The sequence below is a fragment of the Lepisma saccharinum genome, chromosome 29 (assembly GCF_977018435.1).
Source record: "Lepisma saccharinum chromosome 29, izLepSacc3.1, whole genome shotgun sequence".
NCBI classification, from domain to species: Eukaryota; Metazoa; Arthropoda; class Insecta; order Zygentoma; family Lepismatidae; genus Lepisma; species Lepisma saccharinum.
Window position 1 is genome coordinate 14,243,413 of NC_139257.1, and position 18,146 is coordinate 14,261,558.

At 36.7% G+C, this 18,146-nt stretch overlaps 1 protein-coding gene across 1 annotated transcript in view; it reads right to left on the reverse strand.

Annotated features, from left to right (window-relative positions):
- The window catches only part of prd1 (pleckstrin homology domain-containing protein pruning defect 1), a 77,697-nt gene extending 60,514 nt beyond the window's left edge, over positions 1 to 17,183 (reverse strand). The window contains exons 1-2 of the mRNA XM_083114927.1: positions 16,965 to 17,183; positions 1,317 to 1,518 (exon numbers count right to left, since the gene is read on the reverse strand). Of these exons, the coding sequence (XP_082971053.1) occupies positions 1,317 to 1,518; positions 16,965 to 17,123 (361 nt within the window). The 5' untranslated portion in view covers positions 17,124 to 17,183. The remainder of the gene's footprint in view (positions 1 to 1,316; positions 1,519 to 16,964) is intronic.
- Between the last annotated feature and the right edge of the window lie 963 nt (positions 17,184 to 18,146).

Here is an 18,146-nt window from a genome sequence, read left to right on the forward strand (position 1 = left end):
TATTTAAAGGCCATTTACATTCTCTCTTCGTCTTAAATCATTTATTTTTCATCATTCGACATTTCACAGAAATTAAAATAAATGTATTATTGAGTGAAGTAGCAGTGTTTTATCTGTCAGAACCGTGGCATAAAATTGTTTACTTATAGTTACAAATTTGGGAAAATATTTTAAGGGTAATTATGTTTAATCAAGTGTTCGGTTCCATATTTTATTGCACAGAAACTGTAATAAAAATGTTGCTTAAGTATCAGTAAAATTAGGGTTACCAGATCGCTACAAGGGAAAAGTAGGACAATGTCCCAAAATGTAGGACTTTAGGTCAAAATTTAGGACACAAAACATTCACAATAAATAACACACATTTCTGTAACACGTTAGAAAGTAATTTAAAATCGACCCTTTTCAGTATTAAAATAATATAATTTCATAATGAATTCTTAAATGCAAAATTTCTAAACTTGTAATCTATACTAAACAATACACTTCTTGCTACATGTTTTAAATGGTATTTCTCAGAGGAGCCAATATTTCTCAAAATTTCAGGTCGCGTATTCATAAGAGACTGAACAGTCAAATTCTTTCAAATTACACTGAACCAGTACTCAACATTTTAGACTTTATGAAAAAAATATTTCTACTGAATAAGAATGGGAAACGCCTTGTTCCATCAGTATAAACCACAAGCAAATAAAGTTTGATCAGGCACTGAACAGTGACATCATCAGAATGTAGCCCCAAAACTTTGCTTCCCTTTTGTTCTAGCATGACAAACTTTTTTTCGGCAATGTCTGAATCAAAATAATTTCACTATTGTGTTTTGGAGCGCAGTCTATAGACTTGTATAGTGACTTGCATGATTCTCTTTGTTCAACTGACACATGTATTTTCCTAATTAATATTACGTGATGCTCAAAATGTAGGACATTTATGATATTTTTGAAATTCCTCCCGGACGACGGACATAGGACTAAAATGTAGGACATGTCCGGGAAAAACCGGACGTCTGGTAACCCTAACTAGAATGTAAGTAACTTAAAAAATGCATTCTGTGCGACTGAACCGTGACAATGCAATGCCCCATATGTAAAGTTACCATGTTGTCAAAAGAAGCTCCCCGATGGCATAGCGGTAATACGGTATGCCAGAGACCTGGGGTTCATGTCCTACCCAACAGTAAGGTAAATTCCACAATGAAAAATGTTATCGAATAATTTTGAAATCTTAACACATGCTTTAAATATTATTTCACACATAAAAATCCCACACTCTTCACTTAATCCAGCCCTTACTCATCTTGTTTGCATAAACATTACCTCGTCCTATGGAAGTTGAAACAGACTTCAGCTGTTCTATCATATGAGTTGTGTCTTTGTGTGTGAACTTCTTAATGAACGGCCAATAGCCTCTGTGAAGCTGGTGGAGGCCGTGCAACAATGCATGATCCAGCTGAAGGGAGAGTCCTTGCACAAGCCACGATTTACTGTCCAGTGCCACACTTAAGCCATGACGATGTAACTGGAAAGAAGAGAAAAAGCACAAGACATAAAGATCCATTTCGAAGAAGAAGTCATAAACTGAGTGAGGAAAATGTTTGGCATTGGCAATTATGCGCAAGCAACCATTTTCCCATGTTATGATCACATTGGAACTGCAGAATGTGGGAAATATTAATTTTTGCTTATTGTATAGTACTCTGCAAAGTATTGTTAAACATATTTCACCTAAAGTATTCGTAATTATACCTCTCTATGTTCTGACTTCACAGCGATTTCCCAACCGCTAGTGTGTGCAGGGTCTCCAACCTCACAAAAATGTCCCTGCATTGAAGTTGAACAAGCAGAATAATATATATTCTTAACAATGTTTCTTCAAGTTATACTTTTGATTTTCTATGATGGTGATTCTCTGTCTTTTAACCTCAGTCATCTGGTAGAGAGCCTCTAGTAAAATTGGCTACTCTCCCCTGATAATCAAGAGCTATGTTGCCACATTAATAATATCAGATAACTTTTGGAGAAGAGTACATACCTGTAAATAAAGAAATTTCTACTCTGATGAACCCCCCCCCCCAAAAAAATATGTACAGCTGGACACAACATTAAATAGGCCTAAATACGAGGGCTGCTGGAAAAGTTTCTGCAATCATATGAAAAGAGACATGTGAAATTCTGGGAATGGCTTTATTGTTTTTCAAAGTATTCACCCTTAAGATCGATATACTTTTGCATACGTTCAAACCAATTTTAAAAGCATTTTTTCCACTCCGAAGCTGATACCTCGGAAACCGCTGTTCGGAATGCGTCACATTAAATTTCACATTACTCTTATAATTTTTATTTATCGGGAACACATTTAGTCTTAAGTTGTAGCTTCTAAATGTTTGAGTTCCTCTTTTCTTTGATATATACGTGTTTTGCTTCTTTTATTATTGTTTACTACTTTCAATATTTTAATCGCAACTGCATAATTTTACAGTTTAGTTTCGTAAATGTGAGATACGTTCTTGTACATAAGCAAAGTTTAATTGTTAGTAAATCAAAAAAACATATTCATAAGTTTCTAATGATCAAAAGTACCGTAAAAAGCAGAAAACTTTTATTTGTATTTGTATTTGTAACCTTTATGCATCTGCGGATAAATGTAGTGAGTTTGCAACCTCTCTCTGCTCTGCAACCCTCCAGAAGTTACTTCTACCGTTATGCCTCCAACAGAACCTACCACCCCCCTTGAAATGAACTCCACTGCTCTAGGGCATGTCCTCCGTCACCCTCTCGCCGAGGACAAAAGAACCGGCTGCTCCCTGGGTCTCAAAATAGCAAATGTAAACGTCAGGTCATTATTCCCCAAACTTCAGGAAATATGCATCAAAATTACAGAGAAACAGATTGACATTCTTGTTATAACAGAAACGTGGTTAACTTGCAATATAACGGATAATGCATTGAAAATTCCAGGTTATGACTTAATACGCTCTGATCGCCATTACAGCATGGGTGGGGGTGTCTGCATATACGCACGGGAGGGACTAAAACTGCATCCGTTGTCTTTCGAAATCGAAGGAGAGTTTGACGTTGAGTACCTTGCAGCTACGGTTGAAATAAAAAAGGAACGTCTCGGTATTTGTGCCGTATACAGGCCTAAGCGTATTCCATATACACAGTTGTCAATTTTAGAAGATATATTGACCGAAATGTATCCCTTAGTTAATGACCTTGTTATAACTGGAGATTTCAACATTAATTTCTTACATCCAGACTGTGCTGACGTCGTTTACATTCAAAATTTGTTTAATCAATTTCAATTAAAGCAAATAATCAATAAACCGACCAGAATAACCTCCACGACTAAGTCATTAATTGATCTGACGTTTGTCAGCAACATGCAAAATATAATCCAACATGGTGTCGGTGAGCCAGTCAGCAATAGCGATCATAGAATGACCCACGTTGTACTTGCGTATACCAAACCAGAAAGCGTGAACAGAATTATATACCACAGAAAATACGGTGATATTGATTATGATAAATTCGTGAAGGATGCAGAAAAAATTAACTGGGGAAAAATATATAACACCGATAACTTGGATATGAAAGTAGAGTATTTCAATGTCAACTTACTTGATCTCTTTGACAAGCACGCGCCAGTTCGTAAAACACGAGTTCGTAACAAACGTATGCCGTGGATTACATCGAATGTGAAGCTGTTGATGAAACTAAGGGACAATGCGTTTCGTAAATTCAAGCGAATCGGAACTGAATCTGCATGGAAAGAATACAAAGAATTGAGAAATTTCACGACATCCGTTATTCGGCAAGAAAAAAAGTGTTATTTTGAGCATAACATCAATAAAACACCAAGACAACCAAAGCATTTATGGAAGCAGCTGAAATCTGTAGGCATTGGCTCAAATAAAAATGATCTCCCCTCCACGTTTGACAATGCGAACGAGATAAATGAACACTTTATTAATTCAATTGATAGTCTAAATATCGACCAACGTCTGATATCTCAAGAATGTTTAAAATTTAGTAACCAAAAGTTTAATAATATGCTTTCCGAATTTGCTTTTAAAAAAGTGGATGGCTATACTGTAAGAAAATGTTTGTACGAAATCAAGTCTACTGCTATTGGTGCAGATGGAATATCAACTAAAATGCTGAAGTTATCGCTACCTTTTATTTTGCCTATTATCACACATATTATTAACTTTTCGCTCGAGAAATCCGTATTTCCCAGGAAATGGAAAGAAGCTTTGATAACACCACTCCCTAAGACGACCCGACCAACTAATGTAAACGACCTTCGACCTATTAGTGTTCTGCCTGTGTGTTCAAAACTACTAGAAAAAATAATCTATAAACAGACATTTAGCTTCATTGCCCAAAACAATATTCTTCCACCCTCAGTCAGGCGGCACACAGCACTGCTAAGGCTTTGCTGAAAGTCACAAATGACATCCTCCAGGCTATGGATAAGAAATTCCTCACTGCATTAATATTATTGGACCTGTCCAAAGCATTTGATACGGTACAACATAAATTACTGCTCAGTAAACTGAAATATTACAGTTTTTCACAATCTACCCTTAACTGGTATTTTTCATATCTAAGTAACCGAAACCAACGTGTAAAACTGTCGCCTACTTTATTATCTAATAATTTATATATTTCATCTGGTGTTCCACAAGGATCTATACTAGGTCCATTATTGTTTACGATTTATATCGCAGACCTACCCTCAGTTGTCAAATACTGTAACGTACATTCATATGCTGATGACACTCAACTAACCAAATCATTCAATCCAACAGAAATTGCTAGAAGTATTAAATACATAAGTAATGATTTGGGTGCGATAAAAACATGGTGTGATGCAAATGGCCTTAAAATTAATGCTAATAAGTCATGTTATACATTTATTGGAACTCGAAATGCTATTGGTTCGGTCGAGCACACTAATACAACAATTACAATAAATGATGATGTCATACCTAGAGCTCAAGTAGTTAAAAGTCTTGGACTGATATTTGACACTCGTCTATCATGGAATGAGCATATTAGCCGCCAAATCAATAAATAATTTGGAACACTTAGATTCTTGTTTAAATTTAACAAACTATTATCTTCAGAAATCAAGCAGCGATTAGTTGAAACACTTATATATCCATTTCTCGACTATTGTGACGTAGTGTACTCTGGTAGAATAAATAAAACTTTACAAGCAAAGATTCAAAAATGCCAAAATGCGTGCATGCGGTTCATATTTTGCATCCCGAGACGTGAACATATTTTACCTTCCATAAATAATAAGAATATCCTCAATATGTACCGTAGGCGGCTACTGCATACATATTGCCTTATACATAAAATTATTACATCTGGCAAGCCGTCGTATCTGGCAGACATGTTGATCCCTCGCACCAGTATTCACAGCCACCATACAAGAAATAATTCCAAATTTAACCTTCCACTCTGCAACACACAGGCATATCAGTCGTCGTTTTCATATTTTGCTGCAAAAATATGGAGTGCCCTACCTAAGACCATGTCGAGCATATCTAAAATAGAATCTTTCCGAAATGAAGTAAAGAATTTTCTTTTGGCAGAGCAGAGATTGTGTTCAAATACTATGATGTAACTTGTATGTTTATGTTATGTATTTTGTCTACATGTTTTTATTTTTACTTATTTTTCATTCATTTTATTTTATTTTTATGTAGTTGTCTTTTCACAATTTTTGTATCATTTTATTCATACATTTATTACAATTATTTTATCAATAGATTTTGTAACTAAATCATACAGTTTATTGTACACTGTATTAATACTGTAATAACGTATGTATAAGAAATGTAAATTTAAATGTAATCGATGACACGGGTTAGGTGGCAGAACAGCCTCAGGCTGAACCTCGCCCACGTAAATAAAGAATTTGAATTTGAAAAAATTTGAAAAAAAAAACAGCTGCTTCAGGCGACACAAATTCCCACCACGCATCTTATTTTTCATGTGTGGGAACAAAAAGGAGACATTAGGTGATAAATCAGGTGAGTACGGACAATGAGTCATTAATTCGACATTTTTACTGGACAAAATTCAACACTTCTTTGTAGCTAATCAGTGGTGATTTATTCATTCTAGTTTTTTGGACTTTTAGCCACTGTTATTTTTTAAAAGAGATTTACCTACGTTTCGGAGGCTGAAGCTGCCTCCGTCTTCAGGGTAGCGTGTAGTCTGTTAGGTCACATAAATGGTTGCCTAGGAGGATTATTCTTGGTGGCCTAAGCTCCGTGTCTGTCAGTCACAAGGACCTCTATATAAAAAAAATTGCCAGGTAAGATTATGAGTGGCCCAGGCTCCACTTTGTCAGATGACCATGTCAAGGTCACGATCGTAGGTAAATCTCTTTTAAAAAATAAAAGTGGTTAAAAGTCCAAAAAACTAGAATGAAAAATTCAACAGTTTGGTGTGCTGAGTGGGAACTGGCGTTGTCGTGGTGAAGAATAATGCAACGATTTGGGTTTGTTTTACGCAATTCATTGATGACCTCTGGCAAAGAAATTGTTGTATACCACTCAACATTTACAGTCCTTCCATCTTCTAAAGCTATTGTTGCCACATGTCCGGTATAACCGAAGAAACAAGCAATCATTTGCTTGGCAGCACTCCTCAAACGAACAACAACTTTTGTTGGTTTCAGCTCATTTTGAAACACCCAAACAGTGGATTGCCGTTTAGTTTCGGGTACGTATCAATAGATTCAAGTTTCGTCCCCTGTAACAATGTAGAACACCAAATTTGACTTGCCTCTTGAATTTTTTGAGCATTTCTTTACACCAATTGACACGAGCCTGCTTTTGATCTTCGTTCAAGCTGTGTGGGATCCAACAACTTGAAAGTTTCCGTACGTTCAGATGACCATGCAAAATCGTATGTATTGCTTTCATGTAAATGTTCAAGGATGCCTGAATCTCATGGTATGTCACATGCCAATCTCTCTCAATCTTTTCACGCACAGCATCAACATTATTGGCAACAACAGAAGTGAGTGGATGACCTTCACGAAATTCATCACTGAGAAATGTGCGACCATGCTGGAATTTGGAAAACCAATTGTACACAGTCCTATTGGATGGTGCTTCATCCCCAAAAGCCAAATGAAGTCACTCGATGCATTGTTTCGGTGTTAACTACATTTTGAAATCATAAAAAATCATTGCCTGAAAGTGTTCACAAGAAATTTCCATTTCTCACACAAAACTAAAGTTCAAATCACCAACCCTGAGACCTTCTGTAAACAAAATCACGTGCATGCAGAAAGCATTGCAAACTCATAGAAGTAAAATAATCCACACGAAAATCCAGCGTTGTTACAGGATTCATTACGTAAGGTAAAATAACGGCCAATTTGTAGTATGGGATACACTGCCGCAAATAACGACTCACTTTAAACCCAATGCTCTTTCTTTTGTACTTATTGCTTCACCTTTATGGTTAATTCTTTGCACCAGTAATCATTTCCCATAAATTTCGCTTCTTTCTTGCATACGAATTGAATATTTTTTACTTGCATTTTTTTAGACAAAATGATATAACATGGTAATATATATTTCTAAGGTTTGATATAGATAGGAGTGTATTTGAAATTTGTTTGTAGATTTTATGTAAATTGTATCTTATGTAGATAAAATATATAATGGGCATAAACAGCCATATGCAATGCTGTAAGTGCAATAAATATATTGATGATGATGATTAAAACAAGACAAAGAAAGTTCGTAAATTTATTGCAGTTGGAAACTTTGACAAGCATCCCAACAACGATTTTTGTTCCGCCAAATATAGTGCATTTCGTAAAATAACTTGGTGACATGGCAAGGCAAGTGTGAACATTTTGTAGGAATATGCATTGTAACTTTCAATGAGCTTAGAGATTTGAATGATATTTTATAACAATGGTTATTTTCTAAAAATAATCATGTGAACAGCAAGGAAGTAGTGCCACTTTCAACATTTAGAGTTCTATGTGTGCGGGAAGGTCTCAGTGTTCTCAGAGCTTGTTTTCAAAGCACCAGCAAGAAACAGATTCTACTCAATATTTATGTAACGTTCTGTCAGTGGTATCCTGAGAAACCAGTAAAAGAAGTGGTTAAGTTGGTATCCCAGTGAAGTGGTGCATCAGTGTCTGCAGTTTTAAGGGTCATGATTCAGCCGAGACGGTTTGTTTACAGGTCTGGGGGTTGGTGCTTTACACTTTACTTCTTCAAACTGCTGTGAAAAATAAATGAATATGCTTAAACAAACAATCAAAGATAATTTAAACATAAAAAAGGTCTATTCTTTCAATTTTTATAATAGCGGAACACTAGCGCCACTGTTGGTGGTAGTTTGCAGAAACTTTTCCAGCAACCCTCGTATCACATGAATGTGACAATAAACGTACGCTCATATACAGGGTGATTCTTCATGTAGTTTACAACTTCAATAATTTATAATTATTTATTGGAACCACATACAGACTTGGTTTATATGTCATTATGCAGCAAAACACTTCAAGTTTTTTATTAGAAATCTGTTATGGTTCAATGTGTGCACCGTTGGTCATCCTGGACACATCCCAACGAAAGTCAATTTCCTGCCAAACATTAACCAGCATTTCAGGGGTAACATTAGCGATGGCTGTTGTGATGCGATCTTGAAGTTCATGAAGATTATGAGGTAGGGGAGGGGTGTACACCCTATCTTTCACAAACCCCCACAAAAAAAGTAGAGTGGAGTGTAATTCTGGAGACCGTGGCGGCCAGGCAATTGGTCCACCACAACCTATCGTCTGGAAAACGATGATCAAGGAATTCCCTTACACACAGAACAACCTGTTTAGATAAATGTCTGGTGCCATTTGTACACTGCTTTTTTTGCCGTATTCTGTGCGAAACTTTCGCTGTACACTCGTTCCTGACTTGGTTTCTTCGAACCAGAACACGCACTTAGCTCATTCCGCACCAGTGAAAGTTGCCATTTTCAACGATAGACCGGTGGCGCCACATGTGATCAACTCCGCAACTACACACTACGTGAGTCAAAACTTGAAGTGTTTTGCTGCATAATGACATATAAACCAAGTCTGTATGTGGTTCCAATAAATAATTATAATTTATTGAAGTTGTAAACTACATAAAGAATCACTCCTGGCAGTTTCAACCCATAATCATCTATTCATTTTTCATATAGCGCTATGCATTGGCAACATATATTAAACTACATTTTATCAAGGAGACAATGACTGTTTACTTAAATTTCACTGCATCTTTCACTTCACGAAGCATATTTGAGGGTCCACTACCACAGACAAATTACTTACACGTGAAGTACTGGCCTTCGAGTGTGTACCGATCGTTTGCCTGTTTGAGCGTTATTCGCTCGAGCGAAAAAACAGTAGATTCCGTAAGACATCTAGCATCATCTGAGCGAACTATTAAGCAATCGAGCAAAAAAGCCTCGATGCAGCACTCTAGTTAGCTATCTTCATATATTTCAGAAAGATTTATAAATATACCTACATAGTATATGTACACACTCTCATAACTACAGTAGTTTGTATATATTTTGTATATAGAATCTAATAGTATAATATTACTTTCAATGTTTCAATTCGACATATGTACATTCACATAAAACAAAAAAGGAAGAAAGAAAGAAAACACTAACCAAATGCACCCTCAATGAAACTGTTGTACATCCATTATTTGTATTTAGCATAACATATTTGTATTCTGGCTTTCAAGCGCATCATGTATGATTTGACTTGATGGAGCAAGTCTCGTATTTTGGCCACCTAGTGCAGTGGTTCTAAACAATTGTGAGACTAGAGCACTGTAAATTCCTTTGATAAAAGTCGATGCCCTGCTCAAAAATTTTTACCCCTCTCTAACTTTTTAAACTTTATACATTAATATGCACCCTTCAAATTAAATATTAATAAATTATGGCATATGTCTACCCTTGTTAACAAATATGTATTCGGTATAAAATAGCTGACAACAACTGAATCTAATGAACTCTCGTGGCCCGGTAAAATTTATAGCAGGCCCCAATACTGGTCCACAGACTAGCAGTTGAGAACAGTGACCTAATGCACGGTGGTCCTAAAACTGAGGCAGGAACTGAGATTGGTCACAAATTCCAAAAAAGTGAATGTTTAAAAAAATTAATTGACTTTCTCTCAGCAAAATTTTATTTCTTGAAGTCCAGTTTATAATCAGACATGGTAATTGGGATTGGACCTACAGTTTAAAATGGGACCTAAATTACTGTGCCTCCAAGGGATTGAACCTGAAATTCCTTGATTACAGGGTGACAACATTACTTCATTCCATCAGGGCATTCTTACACACACATATACATACACAGGTTGAGCATAAAGGCTTTCCCTGATTAGACAATTTATTACACATGAAGTATGCTCATTAGAGATGTGGGTAACGGTTCTGATTGTTTTATGATTTTTTCAAATTCTCCTAGCAGATAGACTAATTATCGTAGAATTTTGGCAATCATTGTCACACGAAATTTGAACTTTCCTTAAAGTAACTAGCACTGTTTGGATTTTTTTAAAAAAATATTTATGTTGAAAAAAATCATTTAAAAAGTACCTTTTGCAAGCATGTGCGCTTTCCATGGACAACACATTCCCCATTGATAGAAGCGACAGTAAGTATCGTAAACTAGTGAAAAAGTCCAATTTATGGCCAAAAATAAGATATTAGAGGTACCTTACGCAAAACTCCTCGTTTTGTATGCATATAAGGGACACCCCTAAGACCATAGTAAAGAAATGGCTGTTGCCAAATACAGAGTAATATATTGAAGTATATGGAAATGAAAAACCAATGTCAAGGAATAATGCAGTAAGTAATCGCTAAAACTCCGCAGTGTTTGTTAACACAAATCTAAATTGAACCATGTAAAAAATGCATACGTAGCATGATGAAATCACAATATGTTAGGCACAGATATGCTGCTCCTTCGAAATGTCCACATAAATCACAAGTTTGTTATTTCATTAATAACCTCCTGACATGTGTGTCATACGTTGCACAGGGAATGTCTAAAAGATAATCAGTTTCCCTTCATGTGTTGGAAAAGATCTCCTCAGTCACCATCGCTAACACTTCTGTTATCCTCGCCTTCAATGTTTCAACAACTAAAACTAGTGATTCTAATCAATTTGTCCTTAGTGTATCCCTAGTGAAACAGGTCTAGAGCATGGAGGCCATGATGTTAAGACCATCCCTCCCAATCCAGCATTTTCGAAATAGGTAACTCAGGGGTTCAGGTATTCATCAGGATATATTTCTGTTTAGCATATAGCTATAACCATTCAATCAAAAATCTGGTATTCGACAGAGACCCAACGGATTTCTTAATTTTTGCAGAAGAAACTACTTACGGAAATGAGTTTCTGTAGCATTTATAAGTTCGTGCAGGTATTTTGTTTCATCGTGGAATCTATTTCACCGGGAAATCATGTATTTTTCAACAGAAATATCTCTCCAAGGCACATTGCTGTTGCTTCCATTTGCTTGCACTACGTGAACCAAATGTTTGATGACATAACTCCCTGTCAGTGTTTCCAAACATGCCATTTTTTTGCAAGAAGATGACAATTTTAACTATGTTTGCCCAACCTCACCGAACCTAACCTTTCCGTGCATGGTTTGTGGGGCTATCCGTGGGGATTTTTCGGTTTGTGGGGCCATCCGTGCATGGTTCGTGGGGCTATTTCAGTTCACAAGGTTGCAACACTGCCACTAATGATCTACCACGCTAGTCAAGCTGTCTCGCCATATTGTGGAAGCGAGAAAAGGAAGAATAATAATTACTCCTCATGTCACAAATTGAAATTATTTTCGTGAAAAAAGCAAAATACCACCTAGAAGAATCTTTCGCAATGCAGAATAGGTAAGTACGAATGTTAAAAGTGACGAAATGAACGAGTGAGAGGTGTTGGGACCATGTCGAACATTTATCGAAATTACAAGTAATTTTGGTCTCATTAAATGGGGAATATGCATATTCACATAATTGATGTAGGGTAACGGTTCTGATTGTTTTATGATCTCTCCTAGCACAAAGACTAATTATTGTAGAATTTTGGAAATCATTGTCACACGAAATCTGAACCTTCCTTAAAGTAATGAGCACAGTTTCGAATTGAAAAAAGTTATTAATGTTGGAAAAAAACTTAAAAATTAACTTACGCACTTCTCATGGAAAAGATATTCTCCGTCGACAAGCGACAGTAAATACCGTAGAAGCATAGGAATGAATGTAGAAGTAAATCTGAACCTTAGTAGAATGCATTTAAGGACTTTATGTTAATGCTAAGAGAACCAAACCTAACCTGCCTAACCTAACCACAAAAGCATATATTGAACAAAATCTTCAGTAATCGCTAAAACTCCGCAGTATGTGTTAACGGACATATATCGAAATCGAACCATGTAAAAATTGTGGTAACTATCTGATATCGCCCAAACGGATTTCTTCAAATTTACAGGAGAAACTACTTACTGAAATCACTTTCTGTATCACTGTCGAGGTTCTTTCGAGGCATTTTCTTTCGCGGAAACTAAAAACTTCACCATAGAATCCTGCAGAACAATAAATAATCAGTTGTTACGTAAGGAACTTGAATCTTCTGTAACATTAGGCCATTGTTTGAATTATGTACGTGCAGATGGCGCAAGCGTCGAAAGTTTTCAGTGTTTCCAAACGTGCCTTTTTTTTTACGAGAATTTTTTTTTAACTATGCTTACCTAACCTAACCTTCCCGGAAATGGTCCGTGGCGCTATCGTGAATGGTTTTTGGGGCTATCGTGAATGGTTCGTGGGGCTATCATGGATGGTTTTTGGGGCTATCCGTCAATGGTTTATGATGACATAATGAACACGAAAGTAGGTATTTTTCGGTTAAGAAGGTTGAAACACTGCATACCCACTCCAAATCAACAAAACACAAGCACGTGCGATGTTCCATGACGAGTGCATGCCATATTGTCTGTTACCCAAGCATAACAAGGTAGACAAATAATGACTCGTAATATGAAAAGTTGACAATATTTTATGGAAAAAGGCATAACTTCACCTTAAAGAATCTTCCGCAATGCAGAATAGGAAATAAACGAGTGAGAGGTGTTCGGGCCTTATCGGATAAGTACCAAAATTGCATTCGTAGCATGATGAAATTGCAATAGAACAAAAGGAACTTGGGCCTTGATGTAGTTTTGCATACCTATAAGTAATACTATGGGGCTATCTAATAGTTTAATATTAACATTTGTTTAATTTTTATGATATCAACCTTTAAATTTGGTAAAAGGAGCACAAACACGTGAAAGTTCATTTTATGCTCATATCAGATAATCCGGACTGGGTATACAGTTTTAAATGGAATACGTACCACTATGCAATATGTCTAAACTGAGAATCAAACCTGGTACATCCTAAACACTTTGCCATTGGGTCGGCACATACAGCAAAAACAAATTGGGAACTACAAGAAATGACCAATATGTGCCCCTTGGCTGCTACACCACATAAAATTATTTAGCTAGTTCGAAAATATGACATTACGAACCTCTAAATTCTTAACTGACACTGCAAGTGAAATACGAGGTTTGGCTAGAAAAAAACCGGATTGATGTTGCTATTGGCAAACAACGAATGAGCGAAGGTTGAGCAATGCATGATTCTATACTACCATACCCTGCCTACAGAATGACTAATTGCCCTGGGTGCAGGCCTCTCAGTTTCGCTGTGGCACTTGGACAAAGCGGAACGTGCGCCTGTGCTCCGTCGGAAAAATGCTGAGTATTAAAATGGAACAGCATGTCAATATGAAGTTCCTTTACAAACTGGGGAAATCCGCAACAGAAGCGTACGACATTTTAAAATCTGTGTACGGGGATGAGTGTTTACCATGCACACAAGTGTTTGAGTGGTTTAAACGGTTTAAAGAAGGACAGGAATGATCCAAGACAACCCACGTTCAGGACGACCATGCACGTCGAAAACGGAAACAAACATTCAAAAAGTGAGTGATGTGATTCGAAAAAATCGTCGATTGACCATTAGAGCAGTTGCTGAAATCACAGGAATAGGCAAAGAAAGTGTTCGACAAATTTTACACGAGAATTTGAACATGAGTAAAGTGTGTTCAAAACTCGTGCCAAGGAACCTGACATTGGAACAGAAGGAAGCTCGAGTGAACATTTGTACGGACACTTTGAAGAACATTGAAACAGACCCTACATTCTTAGAGAGAGTGATAACCTGTGATGAATCGTGGTTTTCCACGTACGACCCTGCCACAAAGCGACAATCAATGCATTGGAAGACCCCGAGTTCGCCACGTCACAAGAAAGCTCGCATGAGCAAGTCCAAATTCAAAGCCATGATGATTGTCTTTTTCGACATTCGAGGCATTGTGTACATTCATTGGGTACCTGAGGGTCAAACTGTAAACCAACATCATTACATTAATGTGTTGAAAACCCTTCGTGAGCGAGTAAGAAGACGACGACCTGATTTGTGGCAACGGAAGTCATGAATTCTGCACCAAGACAATGCTCCTGTCCATGCGGCCCTGTCAGTGAAGACATTTTTGGCTAAATATGGCATCCCAGTGTTAGAACATCCACCGTATTTGCCGGACCTTGCTCCCTGTGACTTCTTTTTATTCCCCAGAGTGAAGTCCGCCCTAAAAGGAACCAGATTTGAGACAGTAGTAGCTGTGCAAAGAAAAGCGACGGATGTAATGAACATGATCTCCGAAAATGACTGGCAACACTGCTTCCAGCAATGGAAAATTCGTATGGAGCGGTGTACAGATCGTGCAGGGGAGTACTTTAAAGGAGATAAAGTTCCTGTTGTACAAAATGCCGTATAAAAGATTTCATAGCATCAGTCCGTTTTTTTTCTAGCCAAACCTCGTATCTTACGCGTAATTGGCAAAAAAAAGCTGGCAACAACTCTACATGAGCATAAACCAGCACCAGATCTTACCCAGCAACCAATTAATGTGTACGGCTTGGGGCAACACTGGGTAAAAAAAAGGAACGACTTAAAGTGACCGAACCCCTCTCCGATTTTCTTCATATTTGGCATACTCACTAATTGAGGCCTCCTAATCCCGAATCTGAAGTTAAAAGTTGTCGGAAACGTCTAGAAATTGCAAAATAAGCTAAAATAAGGCGTTTGTTTTCGGAATGGAAACCGTCGATTTTCGTGAAATTTTTTGTTTCACAAGGAAATGTATACATATTCCTTATACTACCACGACACCAAATTTTAACTGTTTGCCTAACCTAACCGAAACTAACCTAACCACACGTCAATGGTTCGCAATTTCTAGATCCTGGTACTACCATGACACCAAATTTTAACTATGTTTGCCTAACCTAACCACACGTCAATGGTTTGTGGGGCTAGCATCAATGGTTCACAATTATTTTGCAATTTCTAGACGTTTCCGACAAATTGTAACTTTAGATTCATCATTGGCATGCATCAAATAGTTAGTATGTCAAATAAGAAGAAAATCGAAGAGGAGTCCGGTCATCTTAAGTCATACCAAAAAAAAAAAAAAATTACAATACAGGAAGGATCTGCAAATTTTTTCATATTCGTTATAGTAAGTAATTTTGGCCTAGTAATCACGATTCTAAAGTTAAAATGTGTGGGTCACGTCTGGAAATTGGAAAATAAGCTGAATTAAGTTATTTTCGTTTATGTTTTTCTGGAGCGATATGTGCATTGTTTTACGAACTAAATTTTAACTATGCTTGCCTAACCTAACTTTAACGAAAATGTTCCTGGGGATATCAGAGAATGGTTTGCGGGCCAACTGCGAGCACATACATTAACGGGATGTTAGTTTTGTAGCACTAGAACAGCAAGCAATGTTTTCTCCCTCACGGAAGATGCAATTTTCCTCAAATGAACGCTCGAGCATCGCGGTAATGAAGAACGTTATTTTACAACTTGTGCATGTACAATTTCTACACATCACCCCCAAATCTGAACTGCAGATACATCATCAGGACTCGATATTTAGTGAGTATAAGAAGTAAGAAAGAAATTTGAGATCCTTCCGGTAAATTCTTACCAAAAAAATAGAAGAATAGAGCAAACCGAGAAAGTATTTCCACAATCCCCATGTGCCTACATAGAACAAATAAAATAAGTGCAACACTTTTCAGAGGCACTTCAGTTTCCATAGTTGGCTGGCATTCTGTATTCTCAAATATCATATTATAGTCCTGACATGCTGATACAGAATTTTTTTTAGGAATTTGCTGGGATAGTGATACTACTAAGTGAAAACAGGTTAATACCAAACTCATTTCCAAAGAGCCAGTGAAAAAGTCAATATTAATTACAGAAATCAATTTTACAGGAAGAAAATATATTATACAATTTTGTTAACAAGCACATACTATCTTTACAGTTAACACATTACTGTGCTATGAAAGATTATTCAAATGGCCGAAAAATCATCGTTTTTTGGGATAGTTCACAGTTTTCATCATCTTTGAAGCCTTTTTTCTACTACTTTTCAAACTATAAGCTTATCATGAGAAGTTCGTCGTTTGTAGGTTTTACTCACGTTTAATATGTTTACTTGAATGTTCTCTCATCAATCTATCATACATTTTAGGTTGGGATAATCAAAATTATAGGTTATTGAACAGAGCTCTCGCTTAGTATACAAGGAACAAATTCAAATATCAAAATATATCAATTCTCAAATGACAGCAAACAAAATATTTTTCTTAACGTGAAAAGTCTGATGTTTTCTTACTTCTGTGATTTGTTAGGATGTTGTAAGTACCATTTCAATATGACATCAAATCAAAATATTCGGATAATATTTAAAACGTAGAAAAGGCAAATACATACCAACTTGATCGAATTTCCTAATTCGTCCAAAATTCTATCCTTAACACTGTGTTTTAATTTCTGAGATTCCATGGCTCTAACCTCATCGCTTGCTTTTTCCAAGCAAGTCTTCTTCTGAGATGTAGCTTTAAATTTCCAACACAAAACATCATAGTTCATTTTCTTCAGCTGACTTTAGCAGAAGACATTTTGGTATCTTCATAGCAGCATAACCAAGTTGCACAGAACTGAAACAACCAAACACTCATGAGTTTCATGAACCATATTTTATTTATGAGCGGTTCTTCATGTATTATGTTAATATACAGGGTGGTTCAGAATTCCTCTTACACACTTCAAGGGGTTGCAGAGGGGAGTAGATCAAATTTTGATAAGGAGCCCATGTCCGGAAACGTACCGTTTTGGTACTTCACAGATGACAAGATCACATAATTTCACATCTCCCACTTCACGGTAGGCAACCCACATTGACGGAGGGTTGGCAAAATTTGTTTTTTCTGTTTAAAACATGTTTCTTTGTTTTAAACATAGTTTTAAACATGAGTTCCAAAAACATGTTTTAAACAAAAGAAAGTCAACCTTTTCCCCAAGGTTATTAGAAGTATAGGTTGGGCCAATCCGTTGTTTACTCGTGATGACGAAACGACGGTAAGAGGTGAATTTATCCATGAAATGAATTCCAAATCTATGCGCTAGTGTTGCACTATGCAGATAGGAAACCATGCCAGAAACTAAACACACGAAATCGAGTACACAAATGAGCATTTCCACCCATTTACATTTTGTGGCTTCAGACAAATTGAAAATAAATATAAATAGGTACTTATTGTTATGCGGGACAGAATATTATTGATCGGAACGGGAATTTTTTTTTAAATCCCGACATTCTGGACGGGAAATATTCGCAATTTCTCGACTAGTCGGGAAATCTCAATCTTCGCATTCTTGCAATGAAAACTAACAATTTCCGATACGTTCCAGACACTTGCAATGTAGAAAACGTCAAGAATTAATACCGTTTTACAATGACCATTCGGTATTTCCCGACTGCTCGGGATCCAGAAATTTAGGGAAGTCATTTGCTGAAGTCGGGATAGGGACGAAATTTTTCTTTCCGATTCCGGTCCCGACTTTTCGAGATACCGCACACCACTTGTTATTATTATTTATTTTAGTTCAGCA